This window comes from Martes martes (genome assembly GCF_963455335.1).
Source record: "Martes martes genome assembly, chromosome: 14".
NCBI classification, from domain to species: Eukaryota; Metazoa; Chordata; class Mammalia; order Carnivora; family Mustelidae; genus Martes; species Martes martes.
The window spans coordinates 51,668,829-51,692,121 of NC_137902.1; the positions used below are offsets into that span (position 1 = coordinate 51,668,829).

Sequence of the window (23,293 nt, forward strand, 5' to 3'; positions counted from 1 at the left end):
AACACAAGAGGACACAATCATTTAAGTACTAATTATGGGACATCCCATAAGAGAATTATCCCAGACTTGACAAAATGTCACTGACATATTACGTGTCACTTATACTCAGAAAAAAAAATAAATTTTTAATAATTATAAAAAAATAATCAAAAAATAAACCACAAAAAACCCCACTGATGTGAAAGCAAAAATGAGAGGGAAAACCATTCTCTATTAAAGATATAACAACCAAATGCAATGCAATCCTTAACTGGATCCCAGATTAAAAACAAAAGTTATTAATGGCCTGCTGGGACTATTTGGGAAAATATGGTCTAATGGATAACACTCTTGTTTCACTGTTGAATTTCTTACATGAAGTAATAGTATTGCGGTTATACAGGAATATGTTCCTCAGTATATAATTATTATTATGACTTAGTATCATAATATCTTAACATCATAACGCCTGCCATTTATTTTCAAAGAGCTCAGCCAAAAATTATGACTATGTGTACGTATTTGTATACACACACAGCCAGAAGAGAAAGAACAAATGTACCAAAACGTTAACAACTGGTGAATCTAAGTTAAAGAAATAAAGCGCTTACTGTACTATTCTTTCAACTTTTCTGAAATATTGCAATTTCTCAATTTACAAAGTTAAGGGGAAAATACCTTCCTGGTTCCCTACACTGCCTACCTCCCCCAGTCCCCTCACCAGCTGCCAGCAGTCTAAATGGAGGAACTCTTATTCCTCAAACAGCCCACACTCTTCCACTAGCGAATCCTGTTTTCTGCACCATTACTCCCATCTCAAGGCTCAATAGCTAGGGCTGGGTTTTGATGTAAGGCAGAAGCTTCCACATGGTATTAAAATACCAGTTTTTGAAGGAAGCTGACCAACTATCAAATAGGAATCAACATTTGATGTCCTTTAATACTGGCTTTGAGTGTAAGCATTCTTTGCCTCTCTTACTACTATTTCTCTTACCCCATATAACCTTTAACCTCTGTTTCTTGAATTTCATCGTGCCCATTTATGATCTGAGAGAATCACAAGCATGGCAGTAAACCATGGACAAAAATCAGGACTGGCCGCTTCAGAAACTACTACAGAAACATTCAAGTGCTGCCTGCCTCTGGCTCCCAGCCCACATCACTCTGAGTATCACAGGCAGCCCAGACCAAAGCTCAACTCCTTCCTATAGGCCTCACTGCTGTCCATATGGCAGCTTACTGACATCAAAGAAGATGGAAGAAATTATCTAAATTCACCAGGCTAGTCCCATTCCCTCCCTTGAACTGTAGAAGAGTCACTGATATCTCAATTACCTCTTCTGCAATACCTTTTTCCCTGTGTGCTAGGATTTTGCAATGCTTAAAAAAAGCGGGGGGGGGGGGGGGGGGAGGGTACTGGACTAACAGATGGAGGATTAAGAACAAAAGACCTCCCTGACAGGGGGAACAAGAGCTAAAATGTTTGTATACCTACCGTAACAGTACAGAGGAACAAAAATTGAACTTGTAAATAAAATTAAGTTGTTCTTCTGAAACGCCTGTCTAGCTACAGACAGGAAAAGGCCCAGCATGGTTTCTATGTATGTTATGCTGTTTCTAATAGAAAGGACACAATCAAGCCAAAACAAACATCTGTTAAACAGTTAAGTTTGTTAATGAAACAAAATTGCAGCTGGTTTTATCAAAGATCAAAAGTGAAGCAAATTAGAGAAAGGATGTCTGAACAAAGCTGGTTTCTAAAAAATAATGGCTAAAGAATTCTAAACCTACTTGTCAAATTAACACAAATCCTTCCTGGATTTTACTTGGACCACTGATTGGTATTTATTTTGTAGCTTTGTAAAGACCAGACTCACAGTTTAATAACACTCTCTCTAGAGCTTTTGTCTCTATAGTTCATTTTGCAGATTTTTCAAAATACTACCTTTCATAAAGCAAAAAGTTATGCTCCCTGTTAATATTCTGTGACTTAAAAGGCTCACATATAAAACAAAAAACAAGAGTATACAGTCTGCAGCTCCTGGAGACGGCTCTGGGAAAGCAGTCCGGCCCCAAGCAGAAGCCTAGTAACAGATTAGCACATTGTATCACCTTGCCCTACCTCCTCTTGTTACGTGTACAAACAGCCCTTCACCACCTGAAGACTGTGAGATAAGGGCACCTACACACAAATACAAACATGATTTTTTCACGGCCCTGTTAACTCAAAATGCTACAAACAAATTACATGGCTGACTCATTTGCTAACTTTGATTTAGTCAGCTAATTGATGTTTATGTACTCAGAAACATGAATAGATCTCAGAGATCAAGGTACCTGAGAAGATGCAGACTCGCGTCTGAAAGGCTGGCATAACTAGAGATGAACAGTTTCATCAAATCTACTGTAGTTTAATGTGCTAGCCAAGAAAACCGTTTGTAAACTAAACAAAAAGTCGTGGGCCTCACAATCAAAATTTGTCTTGCAATGACAGAATAATGACATTTTTTCATGTATCCTTTGTACATGATTAACGCACGAAGAAAATACAGAAAACGAACAGGGACCTTCATTCTGAGAAACCTTAAAATGTTCTGCTTATTCAAATAAAGTCTGTAGAGAAGAATGAATAAAAATCTTTGCCATTCCAGATACAATCTGAATGAATCAGCCAACAGCCCTTAACTTTTATGTAACTTCAAAGCTTTAAAACAAAGATTTTCTTGGTACTGCAAGTATATCAGATTTGGCTCTTGTAAGCCAAACAGGTACATGGAATACAAAGGTAAATCCCTGAAAGCTGCCGAAAATATCCAGAATTAGTCAAAAACCCACACCCTTAGTTAGAGTCCCTGACGCTCAGAGGAAAATGACATGAGGAAATCAGAAAACAGACTGATCTACATATAGATCTTCCAGGACAGCACCATGTGTTGTCTGTCGAAAAGGCAGCTCTGGTATCAAGTATGTCTACGATCCACAGAGTTGCAAAGAATGTTTAAGACTCATTTTCAGTCAAAACTCCTCTGACATAATGTTGCTACTTCTACCTGAAGCCTACTTCATTAGAAGTCTAGACAAGTCCCATCTTGATCAAAGCTCCAAAGTGGAACAAGCTGTCATGCCTCAGAGTCCAACAGAAAAGACTCATTCACTCTTCATTTTATCTTTCCCTTGACCCGACTAACTAGTCTGAGACAATCCAAGTGCTCTCTCAGTAATGCCTCAACAACTGGTATTATCTGCTCACAAAAGTCGTCCTCGGATAGTCTGCTATGTGGAAGAACTACCGAAGCTTAATTATAGGAAAAACATAAACGACAATATTTTTCCTTCCCGGACTCTGAAACAGCAGGTGTTTGATCCATCTAGTCTGCCACACCGTAATAGGTTTCTATCCGACGTTAATCATTCTAAAACTGACTTTCATCCACACCAATTCCAAACTTCGGGTTACATGAAGAGTGTATTTTATAATGTTTAGGGCTCTCTCCCACGTTCAGCTGGATACACATAGCTAAGCAGGCTTTGAGAAACGTGACATCTGCAATACAAAAGACACCAATTCAAAGGAAAACTAAGAAGGTCAACAGAGAGGAGGACACTTGGACTCTATAATTAGCAGATAAAAAATACACACATTTCTGCCAAAAAGATCCAGAGTCTGAGACTATGAACAATTCCCCTAGGGCCGAGGGACTTCTGGAAGCCTGCCACATCAAAGAACAATATAGACTAGTGAATGGTCCTTCACAAAGTACAGGCGATTGGAAAAGTCCCAGAGAAAGACAAGAAGGGTCTCTCTAGGGCAGGGATAATGGGACTGGAGAGGCAAGGACCAAGTGGAGAAAACCGAAGAAAGGATCTAAAAATAAAGTTCTTTTATTTATGGCATTTACACAACACAAGAAAGTAATGTAAGATGTACACTAATCTTATGTTTACGGAAATATTTCATACTAATAACACTGCCAAAAGCCCTAATAAAATATCTCCCTAAAAGGGAGTGGGGACAAACAGAATAAACAACTGAACGCGCCAGGACCACAAGTGATTTTTAACACCGTTTTGTCTCTCAGCCCCATTTCGGATCATCCGTGCTCCTTTCTAAACTCATCTTTACTTTTTCCTTATGGAGAGTATCACTGTTTTTTTAATTCTGTCTGAAGACTTCTGCAAGATTCTCATAGTTATTTCACTTTTTCAAGAAAAAAACGTCAAAAACCCTACCTGATATTAGAAGCATCTCCCCTCCCAACTACAGCAGCCTAAAATGAGAGTTCCCATGTTGTGTACTGTACTGGAAACAATATTTGATACTTAATACTATAGCCAAATATCACTAATACAGTGAAAAACCAAGGAATCTGTTTAAAATTGAACAGATTTTGTAAAAATGCGAAAGCCCAAATATTCAAATGGAATCTTAATGCTACAAAGTGTGTGGTGATAACTGAAGTCTCTCTTAGAATATTTGACTTTCCAAAGTCCTCATAATCTGACCTAATTGAGCTTTACCACTTTTAATGAGAAACACTAATACTATCCTTTAGGAGTTCCCTCACCAAGTCAAAGATAAAGTTTTATCTTCGGTGGCTTAATTCATTTCCATATCACCTCACCAAAGAGAGCTTTCTTAAATAAATACAAAGAAGTTATGCTAAGGAGCCAGTGTGGTAATATCCAATTTGAATTCTAGACTATCAGAAGATGTGCAATTACATTTCAGAAAGGAAGGAGCCCTTCTATTTTAACGTGCATTGTATTCCTCCTAGCAGCCATGCATAGGAATGATGATGATGTTAAATCTAATTAGACACAGATTTACTACTTTCCTTACTGCTTTCCCATATTGCTAATATTATAAATAGTACCTGCTTTAAAAACTGTAAGAAGCTCACCACAACTACCAGATTTAAAATGCCAGAAATCCATTTGTTGAGGGAAAGCTGCTTCTGAACACCTGAGGAAATGAAGAGATACTTTTACTGTTAATGAAAAGCCACGACTGTTGACCAGTATACAGCCCAGTGGTAAAGATGTCTGGAGTCACACTGTCTCCTCAGCATCTTGGCTTCACCACTCAACAGTTCCATCAGTGATCTTGAGCAAATTACTTAGGCTTTGAGCCTCAGTTTTTCATGTACAAAATAAGGATAATAATCCTATGGCCCTCACAGTTATTGTGTAAGTCAAGGAGATAATAAATGTAAAGCACTTGGAATACTGCCAGCATTTAAGTGTTAAGAAATGTCACTTATTATTTTTACCATTTTGGTTTTCATTTTCACAATTAAATGAAGCTACTCAGCAAAAGTTACTAGAGCCTTAACAGCTTCTCTTAGAGACCTCAGTTGGCTAAATTGTAAGAAGACTCCATCTCTGTACAAACAGTTGTCATTTATACCATAAATGTCCTCTCACAATACAAACACTACAGACTTCTAGCACATCAAGAACAACGATAATCTGCCCTTTGAATGTAGTAGAGAAAGTCCTATATACACGAAACCATAGTGCAACCAGTCTACATTCAGATCCACATTCAGCACCTATACAGTAACAATAATCAAAAGCCAACAACTAGCACATTATGCTTTTAGTATAAGAAACAACAAATATTTTCTAGAGTACTAAAATATTCACATTGGCTGTTTGACATTTTGGATCCCTCTGAGAATCTGATAAGATAAAAACAAGACAAACAAACAAAAAACCACAATAGACCCTAACCTCAGAAAAACGTGTGGATACAGATGACTTTATACTCGATTTCTGGGGATGTGTGACCCATCTATCTCAAGCTCATTCATGGGCCCAGGTTAAGAATTTCTATTACATTTACTTATAAGTCTACATGGTTGTAAACTATTTACCACTTGTAATCTCAAAGGGCAATATTACATTTTCAAGGAAAAATACTATTGCAATATATAATACAAACAATACGACTGCATATGGTCAAATTGATTTGGTATGATTTTTATTAAGCTTTATTTGTTCTTTTCTAAGAATTAGATTATGATTAAATCACTACACAATTGATCTCCAAATTCCATCCAGTAAAAATTTTAGGACACATTTTCTCTGGTTTCCTTGTTCGATGATGATGCTAACTGGACAATATAAAAAGATCAGCATCACAGAGCAGTAACAATTGCAGGCTAAGCAATAAATTACTCTGCTCTCAATCCTAAATACTTTCAGACATGAATTTTCCTTTAGACTAAAAATACTTCCATACAGATGCTGCATGAAAAAGAAAAGATAAGGTTAGCAAGAAATGATGGGCAAGGTTAAAGAGAAGAATAGGAAAGGGACTGCAGAAAATTTATAGTGATTTCTATCACAAGTAAAGATATCCCCTGGATCACAAAGTTATTGAAATAAACTATTAAGGTGCCTAAAGCTGCATGAATTAGTCCATGTACCTGGTAATTATCAAACCTTAATATACCTCAGGGTAAGGTACAGGTTTTAAAAACAAAGATACCCAAATCCACCAAGAAGTGGCTCTACATTCCCTTAAGGAATTTGCCCATGGTGTGTAAGTGTTTATAAAAATATTTAATGAGAAACAGAAGTGCTTAATGTGGCTCTGTCAGACACAACAATTAGGATTTGAGTCACTCAATGTATTTTTTTGAAACAAATGTTATTAAAAAATTTTTTCTCTGTAGGTTTACTTCTTTCTTTATGCCCATTTTCTCACGAAGAATTGAGGGTTGGTTACAGAACACAGATGCCACCAAAAGATAAACGAATCTGAGGAAAACTAATAAAATAAAAATACGATTAAGAAATAAATGCTAGGGTTTCAATTAGTCTGTGGAAGGCAAATCACCTGGTCCTACCCAGTTTCTGGAGCTAGGATTCCATCAGCTTCAACAACTGAGGGGCAGAGCTATCTCAAGGGCAGTATCCAGAAGAGGAAAAACAAGCCATCGGCTGCACAACTTTTCTTAACACTTGTGTCTCCATCACTTGTAGAAATGTAGTCAACACACACAACCACTCTTTCTAACAACAGTGAAGGCCTGAATATAAACAGTTCGCTGTTGCTCTACTTTGGTTTTAGTTTGGGAGGTAACTTCAGTAGCTTTGAAATGAAACAAAAATCTTACTCCAATACTTAAAATTGTTGCGGTCACTTAAAGAGAAATCTGTCACGTGTGTGTGTGTGTGTGTATACATATATATGTATTACAGAAGTAACATAAGACCCAGAGAAACAAAAGAGTGTAAGAAAGATACAGTATGAGGCAAAATGAACATTCACTCTCTCCCATTGAGAAGTAGACAACAATAAATGACTTTAAATAGGCAGGATTTGGGTCACATATTAAAATAATTCCAGGGATGCCCAGGTTATGAGTATTAACAACTAGTCTACAAACATCTTCTCTGAAAATAGTAATTAAAAAATTTATTAGTTATACCTCAATAAAGTGGCAAAAATAAACTATAAATAATTTTAAATTTTAAGAGCAAAAAATACAGGATAAACTTTCTTAGATTTTTTTAAATACGTATGGTCCTGCCTTGATGAAGGAGGATTTAATTTATCTATCCAGGTCCCTTCAAGTACTCACCAATTAGTTTAAAAAACAAATCACATAATCATCACATTAAATTCTTAATCGACCAGTGAGGAAGCCCTCAATACACAGTAAAACAGTATAGAACAATTTATATCATAAACAAAGCATACATTTTAAAATATGGAAGCCTGCTTTTAAGGCAAACAGTTAACTTTATTCAACTTCACTTGGAACTTTTGTCCATACAAAATTTAACTGAAACTGTGCACGTCAGATAGGCAGTATTTAGAATGTATTAACCTTCTCTTCACTTACCTGGTCTTTCTCATGGGGTAGAAGGCTGACAGGTGGTAGCGAGGATGGGAAAGCACTGGGATATTTGGGAGCCCCTTTGCCATCTAAGCTTCCGTAATTGACCCTGTACTGCGGTCCATCTTTCAGTAATCTCCCATTGTTCACTGCGCGTTTAGCCCCTAGTCGCAGCCGCTGCTGAAAGGCTGGGTTGTTGGTGGTGCTTGTGAGATCACTTTGACTTCTGAGATACTTCTCGATGTTCTTCAGTGAGGAACCATTTGGTTCCTCAAGCCCTTCAATTGCTCTCCTTAAAAGTTTATTCCAATCCACATTGCGGAGATCATTACATGATCCCCTAGATCCCTTGGTTGACTTAGGGAAAGTGCCTGGTTTAACTGATGAAAAGCGCCCAGGGTTGTCTGGGTCCTTATAGGAGGCAAGGCCTTTGTTGGTGACTTTGAGAACTGAGCCATCCTGAACACTGAGTTCCAGCTGCTCAGAGACTGTCTTCTTATCCAACCCATGGGAAGTGCTGACTGCATGGCAGATTCTCTCTTCAGAGGGCCTTTGCTTTTGCTTTTTTATTTTTTGTATAGCTTCAAGAATCCACTCTGTATAAAGTGGGTTTGCAAGTTTTACCATGGTTGACAAATGACTTCTTCAATACCAAAGTTACCCATAGAGGTTCTCCTTGTATTTAACAGGACTTGAACATTTGAAAGTCATTTACAACTCAACAAACGGGCAGAATATTCCAGACCTTATTAAGCAAAACCTCACAAACATCCATCCTTAAGAGATTAAAAACAGGACACACAGGCAATGTTGATAGTTGTCTTATTTTACCAACAGGAAAGACTGCATTCTCCCGATGAACATCTTTAACAAGGAAATCAAGACCTTAAAGGATAAAAAGGGGGAATAGCCTCTTAATAATGGAACTTCTAAAAATAAAAGACTCTTTAGTATTACTTTTAAGATGCAAAAGGACCACAGAAGTAATGACAGGCAGGTAATTATGTAACAAAGCCACAGTGACTGTATTTCCTAACCAGAAATTGGGTCATAGTCTGAGAAGGAAATTTTTTTAGGATTTTCACTTGTTATTTATATGAAGTCATTTATGGGGCATTTAAAAGATCACACCTAAGTTATTCATTTAATGGATTAACCTTTATTGAAATTAATAAAATTACATGAGTGGTTCAAGATATATGTCTATCATAAACATAAAACCAACCTCAAAGAATAAGTCTGTAACACAAAAACTCTGATGAAACTACAAAGACCCTTGAACAATGCAGGGGATTATCAAAAAAATCTATGTATAACTTTTGACTCCCCCAAAACTTAACCACTAATAGCCTACTGTTAACTGGAAAACTTACCAACAATATTAAACAGTTGATTAACACATGTTTTGTATATTATATGTATTATACACTGTATTTTTACAATAATGTAACCCTCAGAAAAGAAAATATAAGAAAATCACAAGGACAAGAAAATACATTTATAGTACTCTATTTGTCCAAAAAAAAGAAAAATCAAAGTGTAAGTGGATCCACACAGTTCAAACCCATGTTGTTCAAGGGTCAACTGTACATTAACCTTAGTTCAAGAAATCTAAAACTTGGGGGGGGAGGGTAGAGCAATAATCCTGATTCTTCTACTTCAGCTAGATATTGTATTTCCCAAGTTTCACAGGTAAGAAAATTTCCCATCTAGCCACTTCCACAGAATCATATCCTTCCATCCCTTTGCAAAGGGTCTATGACACTCTCTAATCCACAGGCTGGAAAACTGAAAACTAGTATGGTAACATAACCCTTCACCTTTTAAATAACATACTATTCTAGGTATCTTAATACCTGCCCAATACAAGGAGGGTTCATACAAATCTGATTCCAGGTAAACAGTTGCTCGTGTGCACCAAAACCACCCTACATCTCCAATCTGTATTGAACCTGCGAAGAACACCAGGACAAAGCGCCCTGGCCGGGGAGCTGGGTCAGATCTGGACTCTAATCTTGCTTTCCACTGGTAATATTCACATCTGAATTCTTTTTATAGTTTCAAGTTTAGAGAGTATGCTCACAGGTAATTTGTCATTTAATCTGCAAGACAACTCTATGAGCAAACTGAGGTTCAGGAGAAGATGGAACTCACTCATGGTAATAGTCTAGAGTCTATAGCCTAAACTTAAGGCTCAAATGCCATTATTCTAAAATCCAAGTCCCGTGCTATCTTCACCTGAGCCAAAACTTCTTCTGAAATCAGACTAATGGTATGAACACCAGCTCTACCAACATCTATCGAAGAAACCCTGGATAAATGAAACATTTCAGTCACCTTACCTGTAGGACAATAATAGTAAATCCCTCACTGGAGTGCTAAGAGAATTAAGTGAATATGATATCTAATATTCAACATATACTAGCTATCATCACTTCCCATTAATGCAACCGTCTGTACAGTTTGAAAAATGCCTCATTAAAAAATTTAAATGGGGGCGCCTGGGTGGCTCAGTGGGTTAAGCCTCAGCAGAGAGCCTGCTTCCCCCCTCTCTCTGCCTGCCTCTCTGTCTACTTGTGATCTTTGTCTGTCAAATAAATAAATAAAATCTTTAAAAAAAAATTTAGATGTATCTCTGGTTATTTATTTAATCTATCTAAAAGGGAAAAATAACACCTTTCCTCAAAACTAGCCAGATACAATGAAAAACGTAACATTTGCTCTGCTGCTGAAAAACTGGGCCACTGAACTACACTTGTTCAGTCAGCCTGAAAGAGGCAGTTTAAAAAGGATTGTCCTCTCTTTGCAGTCAGTAAACTGTATGTTCACTTCATTTTTTTTTTCCCCTCGGATTCAGAAACTTGGGGCTAAAGGGACTGAAGAGGTCATCCCATCTAATCTCTAGTTATCTACTAAAAGATTCCTCGTTCAGTAACCCCAACAGATGGGCCATCAAGTCTTAAAATACTTCCAGTGACAGAGAATTTATTACTTTTTGAGACAGTTCACTCCACTACTGGACAGCTCTAACTGTAATAATATATTTCTTGCTCACAAGACCCAAAATCTGTCTTCCTAGAACTTCTACCCTCTAGTCTTGGTTTCCCTAAAACAATCCCAAGAAATTCTTACTAATTCTTTAATGTAACAGGCCTTCAAATATTTGAAAATAAGAATCTTTTGAAAACCACTAAAACTGAACTCCACCTATCTCCCGCCCCACTTTAGACCACTCTTATTACAGTTCCTTAACACTTGCACATCACGTGGTTGCCAAGCACTTCCTTCTTTTCGTTGCTCACTAGTGTGGCTAATGTCCATCTTAAAATCTGGCAGTCCAGGCATTATCCAAGCATAAATGTAATCCAAGGTTATGTGAACTTTCTTAACAGCCTTGCCACACAACTGACTCATGCTAAGCATACACTCCAACTAAAAATCCCAGCTCTTCTTTCAAAAATGCTGTCCAGCTGAGTCTTTCCATTCCCTTCCTTGTACAAATATAAATGCTGGGATTTAAAATTTATTATGGTTCAAGTTCATTTTGTTGGTTTCAGTCCATCTTCCAACCTGTTAGATCGTTTTGAATCTTGATTCTGTCATCTATGTCATCCGCAAATCTAATAAGTGCTCCCCTCTGTCGTTATATAAACCACTGAAAAAAATGTTAGACTTGGAATATGGTGTGTTTAGGAATAAAATCACTGGCTTTCATAGTGCAACTACTTTCAAGATAGAACATGGGAATCACTGTGTGTTAAGTTTAGAATAGGACACATCTTTCCAAAGTAAAATGGTTTGGGGCAAATTTTCATTAGAAGACATTTCACTATGTTCATATAATTATTTCACCTTTTATCGTTTACTCAGGATGAATCCACTCATTTAATTTGATTGCACAAAATACAACTGCAGGAAGCAGGAGGAGAGGTCACAGAAAAGTATCCAATATCGCAAAGGTGTTCTCAGGCATTTTGGTTACACAAGTAAATGAACATACCTTAAAACAAAAACTAGTAAAAACTCAAAATATACTTTCATGACAAGGTATTATCACTATCTTTATACATAATCAACAGAATCATTCATATCCATTAACAACACACGTTTCAGTAAGACTGACATTTTGTATCTTAAAAATATAGTAAAATAAGGGAAAATACCAGAATTGGAACTCCAAATGTATTAACAGTCCATGACAAAAAAGAAGATTGTCCAGATCTTCAAGCAAATCTGCCAAAGGAAAAAAAGTAAATGTTAATCTGGGCATAAAGACATCCTTCTAATTCAGGAACTATCTATGGATCTTCATAACTATCCAATACAAACAACTGCAATGAGTTTATTAGCACTTTACTTTTGGTGCTATATTAACTCTTTCCTACCACTTAAGGGTATTTAAGAAAATGGAATTCAGGACAGGAAATGAAACCCCACAGCCATGCTTAAAGAAAAAAATTTTGCTCTGAAGACCGTATGTGTTTTCCAAATTTTAAAAATCAGGTTGTGATCGGAGCACCCGGGTGGCTCAGTCGGTTAAGTATCCAACTTGATCTCAGCTCTGGTTCTGATCTCAAGATTGTGAGGTTCAAACCCCACATTGGGCGTGGAGTCTACTCCAAAATAAAATAAAATAAAATAAAATAAAATAAAATAAAACCAGGCTGTGACAAAGTCTAAGAAAGAATCTCACCACAGGGGGAAAAAAAATCTTGGTATTGCTCAAAAAGCCAGAGAGGTATAACATTTTGTCTGAAAACAAAAAAGTCAAATGTCGTTTGAAACTCAGTTATTAACTTTCCAGGAAATGTTCACGATTTGTCCCAAAGGTCACCTTTCATCTATGTACTGACTGGACAATCAAGATAACAGCCAACACCTGCACCTAAGAGAAGACTGGACCAGTTTCCACAAGTATAAGTATATACTGGCACACGTCACACTTCAGACAATAGTGATCATTTTCACTTCAAAGGCAAAAATTAAATTTAAAACAACAATGTGAATAATTACATTGGTTCTTATACAAAACAACCAAGCAACCTTAGATCCTCCTTCTCCCCTCCCCCAGCGCCACAGACACACATCCCACTCCTCAATTTAATCTCAAAATTAGCTCTCATCTGACACCAACCAACAGAGTTAATTAGGCAGAAGCAGATGTAACTCAGCAGCTCTATGCTACAACCAGAATCAGTGTTAAAGCATACACACACACACACACACACACACACAGAGCTAGGAGAGGAACAAAATCAGTAGTCGCTTATCTGTAGCCAATTCTCAACTAAACACATGTATATTATCCACTTTGTGTATTATCCACTGCAAATTTTTTTAATCTTAGGCGGGTTTGTTACTGACATCCCACTGCCCCACTGTAAATTGGTATACGTAAGAGAATAGATTGAAAACCAATTTAATTTTAGTCTAAGCAGTATCTAACTAGAAAGACAAGTCTACAGGAAAAGATGCATAATTCATTCAAAAGCCAAAAAGAAAGGCTTTTTTCCCCGATTTGGAATTATCCACACCACCTCTCTTTTTCAGAGCACTAGGATTTGTTTCACATGCAGACAGGACATTCTATCAGAAGTACAACCCTAAAAATCATTATCCTCTTTTCATTTTTTTTCAGTAAAATGAAAGTTGGACTAAAAGGCTATCAAGAAGGGAATGAATCATTCCAAATTAATTCTGGGGACTCATGCAACATCAAATTAAATTATTCTATTTTCTAAGGTTTTGAATCACTTTATTTTTAACTACAAAATAATATCAGTAAATTATATGGTTGTATGGATGTATTTACATCATTCATTACAAACTATTTGAAACAGATCTAGAGAAATGCTTAGTCCAACACACGATTTTGGCTTCATTAGTATTATATAAATATCAACACTATTCAGAAATATTCATGTCAGCATAAGAGGAGTCAAAATACCCTGGATCATAAATATTATGTGAAACCTCCTCGATGCTTTCACTAAAGCTGTGTGTTGTTTCAAAATCAATGTCATAACACTTGAGTCATATCACAGATGAGCCAAAAACAGTGGTTAAAAAAAATAAGGATTAACAATAGAGTTTACTCTTTTGTCATCCTGGGTTTTACTTGCTAACAGTTATTTTTAGCTTTCCCACTTTTATATGCTCCTGGATTTTTTCACAGCTCATTATGTAACTGAGTGAGGATTCACACATCTTAACAGTATATTCTGAAACAGAACATACACTGCTTAAGGGAAGAGACCTTAACTTTTTTCCTTGTCTAACCACTCAGCACAGGCTATCTGCACACTTGCTCAAAACAGTGTCCAAAGTTAACAAATATCTGCTGTCTGACATCAAACATCATCCCATTTGTTAACTCAAATCCTGGATATATATATCTATTTCCCCAAAAATTAATGCTCAAGGCCCCAAATATATGAACTGGAAGGAGAGGATACAAATGCTAATCAAAGAACAACCAACAACATTTAGCAAGACATTCCCTGTATGCAGCCTTATGGTAGGTGCTAGAGGCATAAGAAGCAATTCAGAAACAAAGCACTGTTTGGTAGTTCTTCAAAAAGCTGAAAAGGAAATTGCCATAAGACCCTATAATTCAAGGGGACACCTGGGTGGCTCAGTGGGTTAAAGCCTCTGTCTTCAGCTCAGGTCATGATCCCAGGGTTCTGGGATCGAGCCCCACATCGGGCTCTCTGCTCAGCAGGAAGCCTGCTTCCCCCCCTCTCTCTCTGTCTGCTTCTCTGCCTACTTGTGATCTGTCAAATAAATAAATAAAATCTTAAAAAAAAAAAAAGGGACCCTACAATTCAACAAGTAGGTTTATACCCTGATGAACTGAAAACAGGTACTCAAGTAAGTATACATACACACCTGTTCATAACAGCACTATTCTCAACAGCCAGAAAGTGGACTCAGACCAAAATGTCCATCAACAGCTGAATGGAAACTGGGTGATGGGCATAAGAAGGGCATGCAATGGAATGAACACTGGGTGTTATACACAACTGAATCACTGAACTCTACCTCTGAAACTAATCATATACCGTATGTTATTCTATTTAACTGAATTTAAATAAAATAAAAAAATTTTAAAGGAAAAGGAAAAAAATTTTTTTTAAAACAGTTGAATGAATTAACAAAAGATCGCATATCGGGGCACCTGGGTGGCTCAGTGGGTTAAAGCCTCTGCCTTCGGCTCAGGTCATGATCTCAGGGTCCTGGGATAGAGCCCCGCATCCGGCTCTCTGCTCAGCAGGGAGCCTGCTTCCTCCTCTCTGCCTGCCTCTCTGCCTACTTGTGATCTCTGCCTGTCAAATAAATAAATAAAATCTTTTTAAAAAAAAAAAGATCACATATCCATGCAGTGGAATATTATTCAGTCATAAAAAGAAAAATGCTGATACATGCTACAGTATGGATGAACCTTAAAAACATGTTGCAAAAGAAGCCAGACAAAAAGCCACACATGGTATAATTCCATTTATATGAAACATCCAGAACAGATAGATTGGTAGGGCCTGGGGAGTGGAGGGATGAAGAGAAACTGCTTAATGGGTAAGGGATTTTCTCTTAAGACTGATGAAAATATTTTGGAACTAGATAGAGGTGGTGGTCACACAACACCAGGATTTACTAAATACAACTGAATTGTTCACTTTAAATGGTTAAATTTATGTTATGCAAATTTCACCTCAGTAAGTCATTAAAAAAAAAAGAGCTCTAACTATAATACCAACCATTTTCTGACACCTACTGTGGGCCAGGCACTTCACATACACTATCAGTACGCACACATAGATATCAGTAAGCCTTAAAACAACTCTGTAAGATAGCCCTATTGCCTAATCTTGCAAAAGGAAAACTAAGACATGACTCGGTCAAGGCTTCAGACCACTAAGTCTGAGTAATTTTTTTCCAATGCTAAAACCTAAAGTCTTTCCTGTGTCTCCACTGGCTTTCAATTAAGACTCCTTGGACGTCTTGTGAGAAAGTGCCTCAAGTTATCACCTGCGCTACGTTCAACACTAAGGTCCCATAAATCCTTGCGCCCAACAAAGGAGCTCCATTTTAATTGTCTCATTCACACTAGGCTTCTGAAGAATCACTTCACAGAAAGGGTTCCTCCGACTACAGCAGGGAAAAAGTCTGGAAACCACTGTGACTTTACCTTGCTGAGTGGGCAGAACACCCCTTGGGTGGGTGGGACATAAACTGGACCTTCCTTGAAATTGGACAACTGCCCAGTTTCGTAATCCAAATGAAATGAAAATTTAAAACCTTCATGGTCCAGAAAAAACTGACACCATCTCACAGAAAGCCCTACATCTCTTTGTCTAACAGGAAGCTTTTAGCTATCTTAATATTTTAGCATTCATTTCCCATTTTGTGGTATGCTTATTTGTGTACTGACCTCATCTCCCTTACTAGAACCAAGAAATTCTTAAAAGCAGGATTCAGGTCTGATTTCACCTTTGTATGCCCCTAGATTTCCCAGAACCACTACGAGAACATAAGAGGGGTGCCGTGCCTATCTGCTAGATGGCCACATCAGGGAACAAATGAAAGGAATCTAGCAGAGAGCACAGGAGCTAGGAATAAACTGCCTAAAAAAAAAGGACACCAAGTCCATATGCACATGTTGAAGAGAAGAAAGAAATAAAGTTGGATGTAACGAAAACCAGGCTGAGGCGTGTGAACGTGACAGATGAATAGGAAGCCAATGCAGAAGTAGACACAATACAGCACAGTGAAGTGCACCCACACACGTGCACAAATTTGTTCAATGTTTGAATCTCTCTGGCAATAGTATCCATCCAGTGTAAGTTGGAGGGAAGGATTACTGAACAAACAAAAGCAACCAGGACTTCATCTTTCCCAACATCAATCTTGTTCAACTTATATTTATGAGCCTAACTCAGCAGCAAGCCCAGAGTAGGCACTCAATAAATGTTAATTGAATTGAATATTTAATTCCCCATTTTTTGGGAATAATACTAAATTCTTTCTCACTACTCATTAACATCGAGAGTTTTCAATTCACAAGCTAATAATGTTTTCCAAGGATTTCTAAGAGGCTAAATCACCATGAAAATTATCATTTCAACTAATACATATTATATTAATTGGAAGTTTAATTTTTCATGTCATGCTTCCTAGTTGACAATATCCTTGTTATGTCATTAAACTATAATTGTGTAAATCTGCTTCAACAAACAATAACTGAACCATCAATAAACTATTATGGCTTCCATAATCCTTAGCAAAGATTAGTTTCAACATCATCATCACAAATTAGTAGAGACATGCCCCAAATCTCCTGGTGAAGCCCAAGAATTAGGTTTGCGAAGTCATCCCTACATTTACGTGCTCAATAGTTTCAGCCTCTAAACTTTAATCACACTGTTAGGAACCTCACAGGAAATTTGATCCCTTGTAAAACAGAGGATTTTAGAGACAAGATGAAAAGTCATTTGAAGTCATCAGGCCTTTGGAGCCAGGGTACACTGATTAATAATGATGATATTATAACTAAGCACTCACTTAAGAAATAATCAACTAAATTTAGAATGTCTTTTTTTGGCATTCAAAAATTCCCATTCAACCCTAGATTTCTTCCTAATTATAAATTAGCTTTAACCAGGTTTTAATGATAAAGACTGAGAACAATGTATTGAGAAAAAAAATCTGACACCTGAATTTTTAAAAGATTATTTTGAAAATACAGCTCATGTAAGAATTCTGTATTAGCTTTATTACAAATGTCTTCAAAAAGGATAGCCTGTAGAGTCTGAAAACCAATTAGGGTTCCCCTTTGAGAACCTCAAGAAAACTACAGATCTAGGGGCACCTAGGTGGCTCAGTCGGTTAAGCCGCTGCCTTCAGGTCATGTTATAATCCGAGGGTCCTGGGATGGAGCCCCGAGTTGGGCTTCCTGCTCCGCGGAGAGCCTGTTTCTCCCTCTCCCTCAGCCTGCCTCTGTCAAATAAATAAATAAAATCTTAAGGGGGAAAAAAAAAAATCCTATAGATCTATTTTTAAAAATGAACACATGTACATACAGTCATTTGCATACAATCTCAAGGGTTTACAGGACCTCTTTCACCTATACCAAGACCCCTTAAGGCCCACTAACTACTCCACTTTAATATACAGAGAGGTCAATAATTTTACTGAGTTTCAAAGTAACTATCTCTACATGTGCCTTTTTTTTTTTTTTTTTTAATTCTATGTTAAGGCACATGGGTGGCTCAGTGGGTTAAGCCTCTGCCTTCAGCTCAGGTCATGATCTCAGGGTCCTGGGATCAAGCCCCGCATCGGGCTCTCTGCTCAGCAGGGAGCCTGCTTCCCTTCCTCTCTCTCTCTGCCTGCCTCTCTGCCTACTTGTGATCGCTGTCAAATAAATAAAATCTTTAAAAATAAATAAATAAATAAATAAATAAATAAAATCTTGGAAAAAAAATAAAAATAAAGATTCTATGTGAGACAGAGCACAAGCAGTGGGCGGGGCCGGGGTGGGGGGAGTAGAGGGAGAAGCAGACTCCCCAAGGAGCCTAAGTGACCCTGGGGCTTGATCCCAGGACCCTGAGATCTGAGCAGAAGGCAGACGCTTAACCGACAGAGCCAGCTGGGCACCCCTCTGTCTGCTTTCATGAGGACATGTTACATTTTAAGTAAGAGAGTTACTCTCATTGGTTTGGGATATTATCAAATAGAGGTCTGAAATCTTACTCAACAAGGAGGTATGCCATGATGGGACATTATCTAGAGAGTCCAGGGATCGAGTCCCCACTCTGCCAGCTATCTAAGCTGTGGGATACTGGACATGTTAATCAATCTAAGTCTCAGTTTTATCCTCTGTGAAAAAGATTATACACCCCTGTTTGGCAGAACTGTTAAGAGGAATAACTGAGATAACAAATATGAGAGAACCAAGGATGGTGGCAGACACATAGCAGGAACACAATAAAATACTAGCTCATAAAAGGAAAAAGGGCAATACAGTCAGCTGGAGACCTGTAAAATCTAATCTGGCTGAACTTCTGTCTATATGACCATTTTCTCCTAAGAGACAGGGGAAGTCAGCACCTGGCCCTTAGTTATAGTTGTGGACAAGTAAAAATTCAAGCACACAGAAGTGAACAAAGGCAAAAACAGATTTGTAATGGCAAGGACAGGGTCAAGAGCAGTGTATTTTACTCATAATCATACATCTTTTAAGGTCAATAAAGCTTTTAGAAGATAATACCGCATAAGAGAATATATTCTTGACCTGAGGGTAGGAAAAGAGTCTTAAAACAAGACACAAAAAGCACTAACCATAAAGAAAAGACCAATAAATTTGACTCCATTAAAATTAAGAACTTCTGTTCATTAAAAGACACCATAAAGTAAGTGAAAAGGCAAGCCACAGGATGGAAGTAGGCATTTGCAACACACACATGACAAAATAAATAAAGAACTTCGAAACACCAATAAAAGACACAAGGCCCAATTTAAAAAATAAATAAGTAAGGGGCAGACTTGAACAGGAATTTTACAAATGAGGAAATCCAAACAGTCAATTAATATATGGAAAGCTTTTCAACCTGATTACTAACCAGTTAAATGCAAAGTTTACCAGATTGGCTAATCTGAAAAGCTACCAAATCTGAGATGTGAAGAGGACAAGAAGCAATGGGAATTCTCATATATCACAGAAGGGAGTGTGGTCTGGTACAACACTTTGGAAACCAGCTTGACCAGTCAGTACCTAGTCAAGTTGAAGACAAGCATACCTCATGACTAGAGCGACCATACAACTCATCATCCAAACACTTTTGAGCATTTATGTTGTATTAATAATTACACTGTGAAACAGGCATAAGTTAAGATAAATAGTCACCGTGCCCATGAATTAGCAATTCCATTCCGAGGTGTACATCTTAGAGAAACATATGTACATGTGTAACCAGATGACAGGAACAGGAACACTCAAAGCAGCTCTGTTCACAATTTCCCCAAACTGGGAACAACTCAAATATCCAACAACAGTAGAATGGATAATTAAAAAAAAAAAAAAAAAATTGTGCAAGACTGTAAGTCTTACAAAAAAGTGCTTAAAGGTGCTTTGGAAATGCAAATTAAAACATCTTAAGGGAAGAAAAAGTTTCCTTCAACACACTTCTTCCATCCATGCACTATTACCATTTCGCAAGCAAAGACTGATCACTATAGCTCACACATCCCCAACTTTCATGAAACAATTTCCTTTCTGCTCACTTTATACAAATAAAAGCAAGTATATGCATGTGGAAAACTGAAGATATTTTGTAGAAAACAATCTAAGAGACTGAAAAAGTCACCTGTTAGGAATCCTGGCATTTAATAAAGGCAGACCAGTTGGTTAACTAGTATGTAAAAATTCATTAAGTTTTTTGAAGTACATTAAAATTACTTATTAAATTCCTCAGCTACCCTTCCACACTCACCCTATTTTACCATTCATTCATGTTATGCCTTACACCTGACAGTTTCAATCTTATCTTCACAAGAAGTGCATAAGAGAAACATTTGGTGTAAGGGCAATGACTGAACACCCACTCTACTCAGAGGTCCAGGTATGGCTGGTAGGTAGAACTTTCACTGACCAGGTTATCACTCTCAACCATTCATTCCCGTAAGCTCCTCCTTTAGTGTTACCACCTTCTGCTATCTTCTCTCTCTCTTTTTTTTTTAAGTCATCATTTCACCTCCCCAACCTTCAACCCTAAGTAGAGGGTCTCAGGTAAAAATCTTACCCTTTACTGAAATGTGCAATATTTTCCTATTCCTCTTAAAAACATAAAAAGATTGCCCCAATTCATTTTAATGCATATGTGAAGAATTAACAGGTAAGAATGGAATGATGGAGTGTTTTACTTCAGGGCTATCCCAGAAAATCCAGGATACACAAGACAGAGGAATGTACTTTACTCGCAATTATACCAAAATAATAATAATGGTAACTTTTTTGGAGCACCACCAGATACCATCCCAACGTAATTAATTCCCATTTGCTACTTTCATCCCCCATCCATACACAGAAGGGTCTTTATAATACTCCACTTTTTATTTCTTCGTACCTCTACCCCAAACATACTTGACACTTTGTTCACTGGTTCTCTTTTCTTATTTTCCACATCTGTAACTCTTTATTACTGTTCTCTCACAACCTTTGTCCAATACTCTGTTTATCACATCCCAATACCTTCTCCCAACTGCAGGGCTTAAACAACTTCATGGGGCACAGGAAACCATTTGTAACCTAGTCCCTCCTCTTCCTTTGCCCCTAGTCTCCCACAACTTCCTGCACTCTACCCATACCAAAGTACTTACAAATTCAAAAAGACACAATGTCCTTTCCCAAGGTAATACTGGAGCTTCCCCTGAGACAGACACCCTGCCCCACCTTCAAGATTCCAGCTCAAGTTTCACCCAAGAAATCTAGCCTGTCAACAACCTGGTCTCCCAAACCAACACCTTTCTTTGCCCTATCCCTACTCCTAGTGCAGTCCACCAAATCACATGCACCGAGACCCACTGCCCAGCCCCACCAATTTTTTTTTCCACAACTGCTACCTTTTCTCAGCCCCCTGAATCACCCATCCCCATAAGATCTTCCGCTATAGATATTACGCAAGTTCTGCTCTGCTGTCTTATCATCGTTCAAGACTCTCCCAAGTATATCCATGTCACTCTTCCATGTTTTTTCAAGGCTGCACAGACCCCATACATCCTTTATAATTCCAGTGCCGATTTATCCAGATACCTGCTTCCCACCACAGCAACTGTATACTTGCTCCTCACATTCCAATACTCCCCGCAATCCAGTATCCACTCTGCACTGCTCTCGATACCACTCCATATCCACCACACCCAAACCTATTCTTACTGTCCCCAGATAACTGCAATCCCACCTTTCTGCATCATTTCACTTGCCTTCACATACCCCTAGGTTCCCCTACCACATCTCCAATGTTGCACCTCTCCCTACCCTCACTTTGCCCCTCCTTGCACACCTCCAGTTTCCCCTCGCACCCACACCCTCACCATCTTTCTAGACACTCACTGGCCCCCCACCGTTCCCACCAGGTCACTCCCACTCAGAAAACCCCTCCAAACCCCCGCCTTCCAACCACCCGAGCCCCGCCCCCACCCCGGTAGCGCCCCGCCCCCTCCACATCGAGCCCCGCCCCTTGCCCTGGAGGCCCTGCTGAGGGGCGGGGCCTGTCCCTCCTCCCTTTTCCCCCGCCCCCTACCGTCACGCTCAGGGGCAGCCTGACCCCGAGCGGCCCCGCGGTGACCCTCGCGCAGAGGCCTGTGGGAGGGGCGTCACAAGCCCCCGATCCCCCCCACCTTCCGCCCCCCTCCCGCCCAGTCTCCTCCCCCTGGGAATGCGCGGGGTGGGTGACAGACCTGGCCGCGCGCCACCGCCACCGCGCCTGCCGGGGGCGCTGCCGCTGCCTGAGAAAGAAGACGCGGCTGCCGCCTGGAGGAGGTGCTGTCGCCTCCGCCACCGCTGCCGCCGCCGCCAGGGGTAGGAGCTAAGCCGCCGCCATTTTGTGTCCCCCTGTTGTTGTCGTTGACATGAATCCGACATGACACTGATTACAGCCCAATGGAGTCTCATTAAACCCGAGCCGCGGCCCCGCCCAGGCGCTGCTCCATTGGACGAGACCACAGACACTTATGGCCACCCGTTGGCCTGCGGGTCTGTCCGTCACCCACACACTAGCCACTCTGCAGCCCATTGGGGCAGGTTCCTGCCGGTCATCTCGCCTCCGCATAGACACACCCCTCGACCCATCATTCCCCCCCCTCCGGAACCACCCTGGGGGTGGGTCCACTGCCAGTACCAATCAACAGACTGCCGGGCCCGCCTCTTCTGGGCACCTATTGGTCCAGCTCTTTTTCTCTCTCCCAGACACCGCGCCACCTCTACTTCCACCTACCCGCCCCCTCTACCTCTAGAAATGGATTGGGTCTACTCGCAGGAAAGGCGCTTGGCCTTATTGGTTGCATACAACGCCAATCAGAGGGCCTTTTCCCTCTCCCCTCCCCCACTCAACCCCAAATCCCCTAGCCCGCAGCTAAAGTTTGTGTGAGAGCTGATCGCTGGCGGCGGCCGCAGGATTTAGGGGTGGGCGCGGGCGGGCGCGCGCGGGCGGGCACGCGAAGTTAAAATTCGAGGTTCTCAGTCGCCAGCTCCCGCGGTGGAGCGCGCGGACGGGCGCGCCGCCCGGAGCGTTCCATCCCGCCCCCTCCTCCACCCTCTCCCGTCCCGTCCCGGGCGACTACTCGCCCGCCCCCTGGCTCGCATCCTTACCCCCCACACACCTCTACCCTGCAAGCCCCAGGCCGGGTGCAGCCAGAACGATGTCGCTGCAGCCTCCTCGCCATCCCATGCCGAAGGGGAGTAAGCCCCCTAC

The 23,293-nt window shown here is 39.6% G+C and overlaps 1 protein-coding gene across 1 annotated transcript in view; it reads right to left on the minus strand.

Moving 5' to 3' along the window:
* The window catches only part of KAT6B (lysine acetyltransferase 6B), a 185,858-nt gene extending 163,189 nt beyond the window's left edge, over positions 1-22,669 (minus strand). The window contains exons 1-3 of the mRNA XM_080823740.1: positions 22,281-22,669; positions 11,993-12,062; positions 7,836-8,714 (exon numbers count right to left, since the gene is read on the minus strand). Coding sequence (XP_080679866.1) covers positions 7,836-8,456 — 621 coding nt within the window. The 5' untranslated portion in view covers positions 8,457-8,714; positions 11,993-12,062; positions 22,281-22,669. The remainder of the gene's footprint in view (positions 1-7,835; positions 8,715-11,992; positions 12,063-22,280) is intronic.
* Positions 22,670-23,293: the final 624 nt, after the last annotated feature.